The sequence below is a fragment of the Pseudorasbora parva genome, chromosome 6 (assembly GCF_024679245.1).
Source record: "Pseudorasbora parva isolate DD20220531a chromosome 6, ASM2467924v1, whole genome shotgun sequence".
NCBI classification, from domain to species: Eukaryota; Metazoa; Chordata; class Actinopteri; order Cypriniformes; family Gobionidae; genus Pseudorasbora; species Pseudorasbora parva.
The window spans coordinates 17,323,894-17,336,254 of NC_090177.1; the positions used below are offsets into that span (position 1 = coordinate 17,323,894).

Genomic DNA, 12,361 nt, shown 5'->3' on the forward strand with positions numbered 1-12,361 from the left:
CTCCGGCCTGGCTGCGGACATAACGCTCACACTACAAAGCTCCGCCATCCCATATTTTCCGCGTAACGATGTCTGAAAAGGTAGGAGGGACCGCTGCTATCAGCAAATGAAATGCCATAAATGTGATTCATGGAGGAATGAAGGCATAAGCTTATTCTTCCATCTTATCACTCCATCACCAGCTCATGCTATTTTTTTTCCCATACTTTTTTTTGTGTGGTTGATCCCAATTATCTTTCGCATGAGTTTTGCTCAGAGTTCCTGTAGTATTCCCTGAGGACCCGCCCACATTTGGCACGTTGCCATGGGGACAGATGTCTGAAAGAATGTCTCATGATGTCATAAATTATCACCTCCGCTTCCCTCTTCACTTATCAGAGAAAGATAGAGATGTCTTCCCTGCAGACAGATAGGGAGAGGAGGAGAAAGGGAAGATGATGTTTATGAGAAAAAGTTTGAAAGGGATGGGAAAAAAGGATGGGAGTACATGATCTGGTGTGTGTATGATCTGTGATTAGTGAGCTGTTGATTTTGTTTGTGTAATAAAAGAGTCAGTGGTTAAAAAACTGATGAAGTTGTGGCGTGTGAGGCGACTGATCCCTTTTGATCCCACCTCAAATTTCGTCCCATATGTAAAAACAGCATTATTATAATTTAGAATAGATTTTTTTTATTAATATATTTTAAAATACAATTTATTCTTTTGACCGAATTTTCAACATCATTATTTGAATGGTTTGGCCGTGGCGAGAAAAGGGAAACGGTGTGTTATTCTGCAAACATTGGCTGATTTTGATGTAACTTCAGCCGTGTGTTTGTTGTAAGGGCCAGTCACATGGATGTGGGTCTTCAGTGTCACATGATCGTTCTAATATGCTGATTTGGAAACATTTGTTATTTATTAGTGCTGCTTAATATTTATGTTGGAACCTTTTTTTCCCTTTGAATAGCGAAATAGTATCATGTCTAGAAGATGCTGTGCTCTACAACGTGTTTTATATTGTGAAGGTATCTGGCTAGCCGGCTAACTCGCGTTATTACGGTGTTACTGAAATACTACTGTAAATCAGCTGTGAGCTGCAGTATTACCTAAAATGGTGTATATTAATGCAGATTGTCTCTCATTCTTACTACCTTGTGTAAAGATATAGAATGGACGATTTGTTTTACAAAATTTTAACGTTCCATCAGTCATTCACGTTAGTGCTTGGCTAACTGTATGTGCTGTTATTGATACAGTTCCAACATGTGCACCACAATAAATTTAAAGCACGCACACGCACGCACGCACGCGCGTTAATGCTGATGGTGAGGAATTACAGTTGAAACATCTCATAATGTTCCTTAACTGAGTAGCATCACTGAGAAATGTCCGGCTCAAGGTTCGGGTTGAATAATGTTTCATCGGACTCGCGCTGGGATTGGTGTGAAATCGACGTCCTCGTTACTGTCTTTACAGTGTGTACAATCAAAGCCTAGGGACGCTGGATGGGGCTGGAGTTCAGCTACGGTTAATAGGCATTTGTTTCCGGAATACTCTCTGTACACAGAGACCATGGTGAAGAGTAGGCTCACAAGGAGGGATTTAGAGAGACTGATTCATCCATTGAGTCATTATTTGAGAATCATTGAACAATGTGGTGATGTGCAATGTATATTATGTTTTAATAATATTTTACATCTGAGTCATGTAAACCTGTTGTTGGAGACCTCCTAAACTAAATTAGGAAACTTTAAAATAGCATATATAAAAAAACTTTGAACAGTATAGATGTAAAAACAGTAATTTGGAGCCTCTGTTTGGCAGAATCTGTATATATTTATTTCTATTGGCAAATTAGAGCAAGTTTAGATATGAATATATTAATTGAATCCCAAGTAGAGTGATCTAAGTTATTTTATTCTATTCACAGCCATTTTTGTGTGAATAGAATAGTGTTTGTTTGTGTGAGTGACTGTTTCAAGTGATAGTTGTTCACAAGAGTTAATCTGGCTTTCATTCACCATCCAATCAAAATTGATAAATATTGCAGTATTTATTATGAATAATTTATACATACACATCATTCTTTAAATTCCTGTGCTCTCATAAACTTTAAACAAAATGTGAATTGAAAAGCTAACTTCCCCCTCCTACTTGCAATCTCATTTCATATCTTCTCTTCCTAACTGTCACTCACATGAGATCACAGCAATAGCAATCCAATGGTCCAATTCCTGATCAACAAAATCAAATCACGAAGAAAGTCGAAAAAGTTGTTTCATTTATATACATACATATATACATATATTTACATCACAATAAGAGCAACTTCCGTTTCATGTTGACTTTAAAGTTCTATCTTTTTGTCACATAAGGCTATTGTAGAACTTTAGAAGACTTGAAATATGGACCACTTTTATGGTGCTTTGGGTATACTTTGAAGCTTGCAGGCCTTTGACATGAAGAATGAAACAAGGGTGCAGTAAATTATAACAGAATTTCCATCTTGTGACATTCAAGAGTACCAAATTATGGGGGGGGGGGGGGGATGTTGCACTCAAAACTGAATGCAAGCTAGCATTTGATTGTAAGAAAGGGGCGGGACTTAATAAACATATGCATGAATACATGAATCGTTCCGAATCAAATCTATAACATGCATATACTAAATATGGGGTTAATTTTCATTTTTTGCCAACTGCAAGGCATCTCCGAATATTTTTAGCTCTATCTGTTAAACACATCTTTACTCCTCTCAATTTTAATTGAATTGCTAGAGCTCACAATCAGAAACAGATTGTTACTCCCTTTAATCAGTTTCTCTACCAATGGTTTAAATGACTTGGTAGATGGTCAGACAACGACAACTATTATATACACACATGCCACTCTAAAACCCAGTGCCAAGGGGCAAGAGCGTGCACGTGTAATTGACCATATAAATATGGGTTTCAGTTTAAGTATATTTTTAAACTTTTAAAAATGTTAAATAGTTTTCTTTGATCTAATATTAAAGCAATATGTTTGAACTTTGCTTGAGTTCCTGTAAGTTCAGTAGGAGTTGTACATAATGTGCATGTGTTTATTGTGTGTATTATATACATGTGTGCTTTACTCTTGAATATTCTTGACTCTTATGTGTTATGCTTCAGCTAATAAACCTCAGGACATTAATGTAGTGTTAATCCAGGTGCTTCCAAACAGGCAGCCATTACATTCATGACCTCCCTATCTGAGCCTCATTAAATCTGGAGAAAAACCTCCTACCTTCCACAGCCACAGACAAAATACCAGCCTCGCTCTCTCTCCAGGATATCATGAGTGTTTTTGTAAGCCCAGCTAATTAGTTTCTCTCTCTCTCTTGCTCCCTGTATGTTTAACTGGTCATCAGTGGTCATAAATGTGCTGTTGATTTGGTTACTTCCTGAGACAATGGCAAAATTGTTTTATGTGCCATTCAATTAGCAGCTGCTGCTGGGCTGCTCCATCTGGACCTTTTTATGCTGAGAGAGTGATGAGGAGAGAAAGAGAAGTGCAAAGCCACAACCTCCGCTGATGGAGAACGAAATGACAGGGAGAACCATGCTGTCTCCAAAACCTGAGCCTAAACAAAGGGGAGGAGAGGGAAACTGCAAGTCCCTTTGCATTTCAAGTCATTCATAAACACTAAATTCAATGTGTCCATAAATGTAATGATAAACAACACATTGTCACAAAGTCACATGTTTGTGACTTTATTTGAAATATATTTTTCAAGTGTAGGATTTTCAGTGAATCCTTAAACGCGTACCTCGGGTCTTTAGTGATCTGGGACGTCATTCACTTCCCGTCTCCTCAACCTTCTTAGTATTCCTCAATCAATTTATTATAAACAATGTAACAAGGACACATTATAAAAGAAAGCCCATTCAGTTTTGAGTAAAAATTTTTGCATATGGTCGGCTGCTAATGACCCGAGGTGTGTAACAGTGTAAGTATATTTTTTCTGCACAAAAATTTGATCTTTGACTGAATCTGAAGTGCAATTCACTCCTATTTCACATGCCGGCAATGATGAAGTGATGTTTCAGAAAACAAAAGAGATGGCAACTTGAAATGGTTCAGTGATTTATGGCCGAACGTACTGAACACAATCAAATATGAGTGTTACTGTCACTTGACGGTGGAGCGGGTGAAAAAGCCGAAATAAAAAAACGAAATATCGCTTTTAAAGATTTTTTTAAATGATAGTTTTGAGACTTTGAGATTCCAATGCTGAATGTACTGGGAAATGAGATCTGACGAGGACAGTGATGATGGTATTAACATCTGCTCAAATTGAATCCTTTCAAGGTGTAAAAGGTAGCAAAATATGCTTTATTTTATTCTTCTGTAATTTTTACTCTAATTACCACGAGTCACTAGATTTAATACTAGATTTAATAATGAAACATTCATGCATTTAAGGGTTAAATTGCTAGTGAATTTTACAAATAATTACAAAGAAAAATGTCAAGTAACACATTGAATTAAAAGTGAAATTTTGATTTATAGTATTTTCTAAAACACTTTAATAATCTTGGTTTTGTTTAAAAATCTTTTTTGCAGTGTACTTTATTGCATAGTATGTTTTTATTTCTTCAAAATATGGGTTTCAGAAATATTGGCACTCGCGAAGAATATTCAAAGCCAAACAAAGTGGCGGCTGTTATGAAATCCTATGCTTTACAGTTGGTCTCTGTTTCCAAGAACTGTATTGCTGCCTTTCTCCAATAGTCGTTTCCCTGGGGTATAAATATGAGTTTGCACGCATGTAAAATACCTTTATCCATCACCATGGGTTAAACCACAGAGCTTTCAGCAGAAAAGTGACAGATGATTGTTGAACTGCTCAGATCAGGTAACAGATATAAAAGAATACATAAACAGTTGAAAATACCGCTAAGCACAAAGGCTAAAATAAAAACCTTTCAGAAGACTGAAACAACTGCATATTTGCCAGACTATTATGCATGGCGATTTTGCCCCCACACTTGAGGGAGATGATGAGAAGAATCCAGGGGTCATAGTTTTAGAATTCCACACTTCAAAATCAGCTGTTAGATGACCAATCAATGTCAACAAGTGCTTAGGAAAGGATGCACAAATGAAGCCATTACTGAGCACAAACCACAGACTGCAGCGTCTGGAGTGTTTAACTTTGCCAGGAGTTATATTACAACTGCAATTGTGTCTTGTGGTCTGATGAGACCAAAATTGACTTTTTTGCACATTTATAATATATCTTTTTTTTTTTTGGTGTCAAATGTATGCAAGGATAAGCACCTGCCACATAATAAAGTATTGTGGTAATCCTTTGGTGCTTTGGTGGCCTTTTTTGCTGCTAAGAATTTGTATAATGAATAGAACTGAGTACTTGTGTGGCTATCATCAGACCAAGCTCAGTTTAAGATTGAACATTGGTCTGGGGAGTCTGCTCTGTATTTTCCACTGCACAAGAGACATGATCAACGAGCATTATTCGAATGACTCCGTACGCAATTGGATGGTCCTTCAACCAATCAGACCATAAGAAGTGTGATCAACGACCCTTCTCTGTCATTGTGTTAAACCCGCCAATAGCGCGGCAGGTGGATAAGCCAGTCTGAGATTGGTTCCCGCAAGAGTGTAACAGAAACAGTATAAATGAATGTAAAGGTTAAGGTTTACAGACTGAGCTGCAGGGGGAAATCAAATCACCGGCAGATCAGGTGCCGTCTAACTGAGTACAGCAATGGTAAAATAAATAAGTTTAACAAAAATAACATAAATAAAAATGCTACAGTAAAAACATGGTAATAAGTTGGCTGTAATTTACCTTACCAAATGCGAAAAAGGTGACACACACACACACACACACAATATGTAGTTTTGCATTAAAATGTTGTTAAATGAAGTACGAGTCCTCAATAATTTACAGTCTGGAACTCGATTCCAGAAGTCACATTTGAGTTATCTTAAGTGATGTTTTTCTTATGTTGTTGTTATCTGTGCACATTATGGTGTTTTATGTTACACTTTTTCATTATAATATTATTTTAACCTTGTGTGCTAAATTACCTTTTATGGCTAACACTGGGCTTTTCTATGCATTTGGATTAGCCTCTGTTCGCAGAAAGGCAGATTTCAATACTATAAAGGGTTAGTTCACCCAAAAATGAAAATTAATGTTTTTCCCATCGGAAGTAACTGTGTCAACAGTCACCGTGAGGTGAGGTCAAAACCGAGGCGATCATAGATGTATGTATGTATATATTATATATATATATATATATATATATATATATATATATATATATATATATGTATATATTATATATATATATATATATATATATATATATATATATATATATATATATATATATATATATATATATATATATGATCACGTTGGTTTTGACCTCACCTCGTGGAAGTTACTGACGATGGGAAAACTTGATGAGACTCGTCAGGATATGAGGTAAAAAAAACCCCACATAAATACTGTTCGGTTTCTCACAGATTGAAACCGATCGAAATTTGTTGTGAGGAGCACCAGGGTTTTTGTGCACGTTGCCTAAGCATGTATTTTTGTTTGTATGTTTTCCTCTCATAGAATTGTTACCTATTCACCCATTATATGACTGGCACACAGCAACGGTTGGAGTTAAAAATCTTCATTTGTGATCGACTGAAGAAACAGAGACACCTACATGTTGGATGCACTGGGGGTAAGCAGATAAACATCTAATTTTCATTTTTGGGTGAACTAACCCTTTAAGTCATCAAGTGGCTGTCCATCTGGTTATCAGTATATTTTACAGTACAAAGTAGATTTAAGTAGCTCAAATATGTTATATTAACATTAAATATTATATGGTTATGTCCTATAAAACATACAACGTCTAAAATTACATCCCATAATGCCTTAAACATTGGCACTGTATTTTTTTTTTTTTTTTTTTTAACCACAACTACCCAAAACCTGCTCGCCTCTGCCAGGAGGTTCAGACTTGGCCACAGTTTGGACCTTTCAGCAAGATTATATCACAGAAATGTTTTTTTAGGAACATAAAATAAGTGTTTTATAAAGGCCACCCCTGTCATGGGATTTGAACCCTATTTAAAGCACAGCTCCCCCCCACCCCAACTTTCAGTAGTGCTGTTCTTGAAGAGAACAAGCTTTCTAGTTCCTCCTGCTGAAGAGCAACTCCAGAGCATCATATCTGACAGTAGCAATGGTGTTTCCCGTTATCTGAATTTTGTGAATGTCAAACATAGTGCTTTGCTTGCAAGATATAGAGTTGAACTTTAGACACATCAAACCGCAAAGTTTTCTTCTAAAGCTTTTCAGGTTTGTCAATTAGCTTCAAACAAACTCCAGGCGTTACTTAATAATGGCCGTTCTTTGAAGTGGTTTTCTTTTACCCAATCTCTGAAAGAGGCCGAATATGCTAGAGAGAATGTTGATATCAGTACAAAGAGTATAAGTTGAGAGATCTCATAAATATCAGTGATTATTTATCAAGCATTTGAACACGAATGCATGTTAAATGAACAAGAATAGTAATGTATGTCAATACAACAGTACAATACAATAGTAATTGTGATTATCTGAACATGTTTTGCACAGTTTATACTGTATACTGTTTGTTTAAATATTAAACAAAACTTGTTGTTTAATATTTTTCTGGGAGGAACACATCTGTCACAGTGCATTTTTTTTTAGCCAAATGTGTTATGAAAAAAGGTTGATACCAATCCTGTTGCAGATCAACACTATTATGGTTTATCCATTTTCAGATGGCAACATTCCTGATCTCTGATCTTCCATACACACTGATAAACAATGCAAACAGGACTGCCTTTTAGACATACAGTTTGTTTGTGACATTAATATTTAAACTGCTTCTCTTTTTTGCATTAATATGTAATTTTATTAGATTTTTGCCTCTGAAGGGAATTACTGGGGTGGTACTGTTTGTGTACTTGGTGTCTTAGTGGTGTGTGTTTGTGTGTGTGAAGATGGTCCCCCTTGATAGTTCCCGGGTGGAATGTGCGAGCAGACGCTGTCATCGCCCATAGCCGTGGCGGCACCTCATGGCAGTGTTTTCCTTAGCGATAGCATTATTTTGACTAGTCCAGAGTTTCTGAGATGGATGAAGGAATGGCAGGAGAGACATATGAAGGGATGGAGGGAGATTTTGTTTTCCTTTCTGTGAACGTGGGATAGGAGGTGGGCCTGATGACAGATAGAGCAAACAGAGTGTATGGAGATCAGAAAGAAAGAGCGAAAGTGAACAATGAGAATTGGAGTCTGAAAAAAGAGTGTGAATAAGAGACACGTGTATGGGATATAAGCACTTAATATCATTCTAATATTTTCAGTGTTGAAAACAATTGTGCTGCTGAATATTTTTGTGGAAAACGTGGATAGAAAGGAACTGCATGTATTTATAACATATATCTTTTGTAACATTATAAATGTCTTTTCACACAGTTTTGACCAATTCAATGCATCCTCTCTGGATTAAAGTATTGATTTCTTTTAACAAAAATTTTCCCAAATCTTTGAACGGTAGTGTACACACATTTAATATTTTGTTCAAAAATCGAATTGGTCATTTTTGCAGTATAAACGTGAGTAATATTAATTTATTTTCTAAAACAATTTACATGTTGTTATTATTAATTCATATGTTAACTATATTAACATATTATGTGTGGAATATAATCACAGTGAATGCAGATGTCCTGTAAACATCAACATTCATCAATTAATCTTGTATAAAAACAAATCTATATTTAAAAATGTAGAAATAAAATGCTAGATGTCGTCAGGACAATGAGTTATGTGCCAAAGTTTATTGCTAAGGGTTAAATATAAACAGACAAAAATAAGAATGAGATCAGTACTTTTAGAAAAGATCAAAATCCCAAAATAAAAATGTTTCTGTCTTAGTATTGTGTAATTATAAATCATTTTTAAAGAGAGAAGAATATAGAGCGACCTTGACCGTTGTTGTCATTTTTTTTAACCTGTGGAAAGTCCGACAGGTTACTCCTTGATGTAAATACATGTTCCTAACAGAGCCAACCCACTACTCGTGCCCTGACCTTTAACCTTTGACTTTAGAGCTCAACATGTGGTGTCAGCACTGTCCTGCTTATTTCTTCACTTGAACATAGTGGGCTGTGTTGAACACCCACCTGCACACATAAACTTCTGTTTCTCATTTTTAACACATTTGTTATTGGGTTTTCAGGTAACATTGCTGACACTGCCTTTTCAAACAGCTTGAGGAACTGAAGTGTGTTTAGTTTCTCTGATGTGTTTTGTACATGTATTTTAGGCATTCCTCTCCTCTATAGATTAAATTAGCAACTCTAGCCATGCAGGGTCTGGGTAGTTAAAGCTCTAACTTTGGTTGAGGCCATCTAAAAACTGCCTGATTGTAAATATCATCCACCACAGTGCTCAGATCTGCTGTAATGACACGATGTATGTGGTAACAATGCAGCACAAGCCTCCCAATCTGTCATTACGCTTTATGAAGGACCCAAACATGTGGTTCTTTATGGATAAACCTCAGAATCCATGAAACGTCCTCTTCTGTTGGCACTGGACACATAGACAAACATATGCATTTATATATATATCTTATATACTATATAACGACTAGAATTTTCATTTTAGGGGGGCTCAGCCCTCAATCAGGGTATGAAAAAATGGTAACACTTTAGTATAGGGTCCAATTCTCACTATTTTCTTGTAGCATATTAGTATTTTATATATATAATGGCCCAAAATAATTATCACGATATAATTTACCATATGTCGATATCGATAAATATCATGATAAATGTAAAATCTTAATTTCTTTAAAGTTTAAAGGCATATTTTTGCTCCTGAGTGAAAGATGTAGAAAACAGACAGTTAACCGTGATTTTAAACTATCCTTTATTGTCAAAACATGACAAACACTTCCCAAAAAGGTGAACAATTTATTAAAACGGAGGTAGATTTATTTATTAAAATATTAACTGTGGTCAGCATTTTTTTACTCAACACTATATATCAATAATATCATTATACAGGGCTTGACATTAAGCATGTTCATGTGCTTGTCCTTTGAACAAGTAAATCGTTCATTCACTTGTCCAAGTAAAAAATTAGCTTGTCCGGAAAAGTGTTTGTGTGTGTGTGTGTGTGTGTTGTAAATATAATTTATTCTGAAGCAATATTCTCATCAGTGTTCAATCAGCTTTGACATATTTCAATCTGCATATTTTTTTTTTTTTTTTTTTTTTAATCAATTGATATTTGTGATATTTTCACCTTTTATAAAGGGCATTTTCCATTAATCTTAATAAATATAGGCTATGCTTCAGGTTTCATTTTATATTTGTAATTTTGATCAATACATTAAATTAAAATAAGACACTATAAGGGCTGTTAACAATAAAATTAAATAATTTACGCTGAAAAATTACAACTGCATTAAATAATGTTTTGAAATTTGTAGTTTTGAATAGACAATAAGACATTTTGGAAAGTATGTTTAAACATGAAAAATAAACCACCAATAGGTGGCAGCAGGTGGCTGTCTTAATGAGTGAGTCATTGAGTCGTTCATTCAAACGATTCATTCAAACGCTGAATCGTTCAGTAACACACGTTGCTGTGAGACGCGTTACGGTTCTGCTGTGAACGATTTTCGCTGCTGAAATAGAACAAAAACACAAAATATTGCATTATATATAAGTAATTGTGTAAGTAAAACACCCAAAAAAAGTTAAGTTAAGAAAAATGTTGAATCCCCCCTCTCTTGCCTCACATTGGATTGGTCCACCATGTATCTCACCGACACACACACACACACACACACACACACACACACACACACACACACACACACACACACACACACACACACACACACATATATCGGATGAGATCGCTAAAATATCTCCAAACCACTGAAGTTGAGCGAACTAACTTGTCAACGAGACCTGTGTCCTCCAAGCTGGACGTGAGCACTGAATTTTCTTCACTATTGCTCATTTTTCTTGCTCCACTTAACTCCGATCTTTCAAGCCTGTCAGCCACTGACTGTAAACAACAGCGCGTGCAGCACCCAGAAGCCCGGTCTGCAATACACATGCGCAGCATTACGCATAGCGCTTAAGCATTATATCGAGAATTTATCGAACTGTTGTCATCGTTTTATCGAAAATTGTATCGTGATAATCACCGTTATCGTTTTATCGCCCAGCCCTGCGTGTATATATATATGAAAAATAGTCCCTTGCCTATAAAAAATTTCATAGATGTGATTACCTGCATTATGGTGCGTTTGAGGCCATGTCCCTTGCCTTAAAATAACTCAAACCAGTCAACACCAATAGTCTAATAAAAAAGACAATATTAATTTAACTGCCATAGAAATTAACCGTTTCACAGGTAATGATAATGAACAAGTTGCATGTTTATTATGCTCCGTGTCCAGATAGAAAAAGTGCAAACGCGTAACGATAAATGATATTAGATACTAGTGATCGACAGATATATCGAATTCCCGATATTTTTCCCGATATTTAAGCATTTTCCCATAATCGGATATCGGTTTTGTAATATCGGATTTCCAGATAAATGGCGCCGCCTTGTGGATGTTTTGAGAATTGCATACAAGCGCGCCATTAACGGACTGTCTGAGGGGAGATGAGTCAACAACGGTGTTTAAAGGTAAAAAAACTTGCATCCCTTAATTAATAAACTTTGTTTGACATAACATTAATGCACAATTGAGATATGCACAAATAAGATGTTATGAGATGATATTATATAGTTTAAACTTGGCACTGTAGAGACGACTCACTGACAGAGTCGTCAGGTAATCCGTTATGTCACAATAAAGACGTAACTTCACATGAATGAAACAAAACAGCCATGAATGAGAGCATGTTGGAAGTAAAAGCACCGAATTTCTTTCTTTTGTGTTTATGCTCAGTTGCATTCAGCCGTTCACTCACCGAGTTGTTGCTCCAGCATATATGCTAATGTTACCGTAGGCTAAACAAGACCGACTCCTTTAAAACTCCTTAAATTATATTAACGTCTGCTATATAACATTTATATAATAAACATCTTATTAATTACAGCTCCGTGAAAATGAATTATTAGGCCACCATGAATGGGAGCATGTTGGAAAGCGTTAAACTTATTTCTCTCTCTGTGTTGTCTATGGTCTGATAAGTTATTCTGAAAGATAAGTTATTGATTGCATTTCTATCAGTGAATGTTACATCAAATCACATTAATGATGTTAAATCAGACAATGCACCAACAATTTAATGATTATCCTTCGCAGTTGTGGT

The 12,361-nt window shown here is 35.8% G+C and overlaps 1 protein-coding gene across 5 annotated transcripts in view; it reads left to right on the forward strand.

Annotated features, from left to right (window-relative positions):
• Positions 1-12,361, forward strand: part of LOC137078528 (hormonally up-regulated neu tumor-associated kinase homolog B) — a 137,103-nt gene that overhangs the window by 49,275 nt on the left and 75,467 nt on the right. For 2 of the 5 annotated variants that reach the window (XM_067445878.1, XM_067445881.1), the window contains exon 1: positions 6,650-6,714. The exons of 1 other annotated variant lie outside the window; for it this stretch is intronic. Coding sequence is in view for 1 of the 4 variants with exons in the window: in XM_067445876.1 (XP_067301977.1) it covers positions 6,697-6,714 (18 nt within the window). In the remaining 3 variants the exon portion in view is untranslated. Of the gene's footprint in view, positions 1-6,599; positions 6,715-12,361 lie in introns of those variants that run through there. 2 more of the 5 variants (XM_067445876.1, XM_067445879.1) reach the window with 2 other exon arrangements.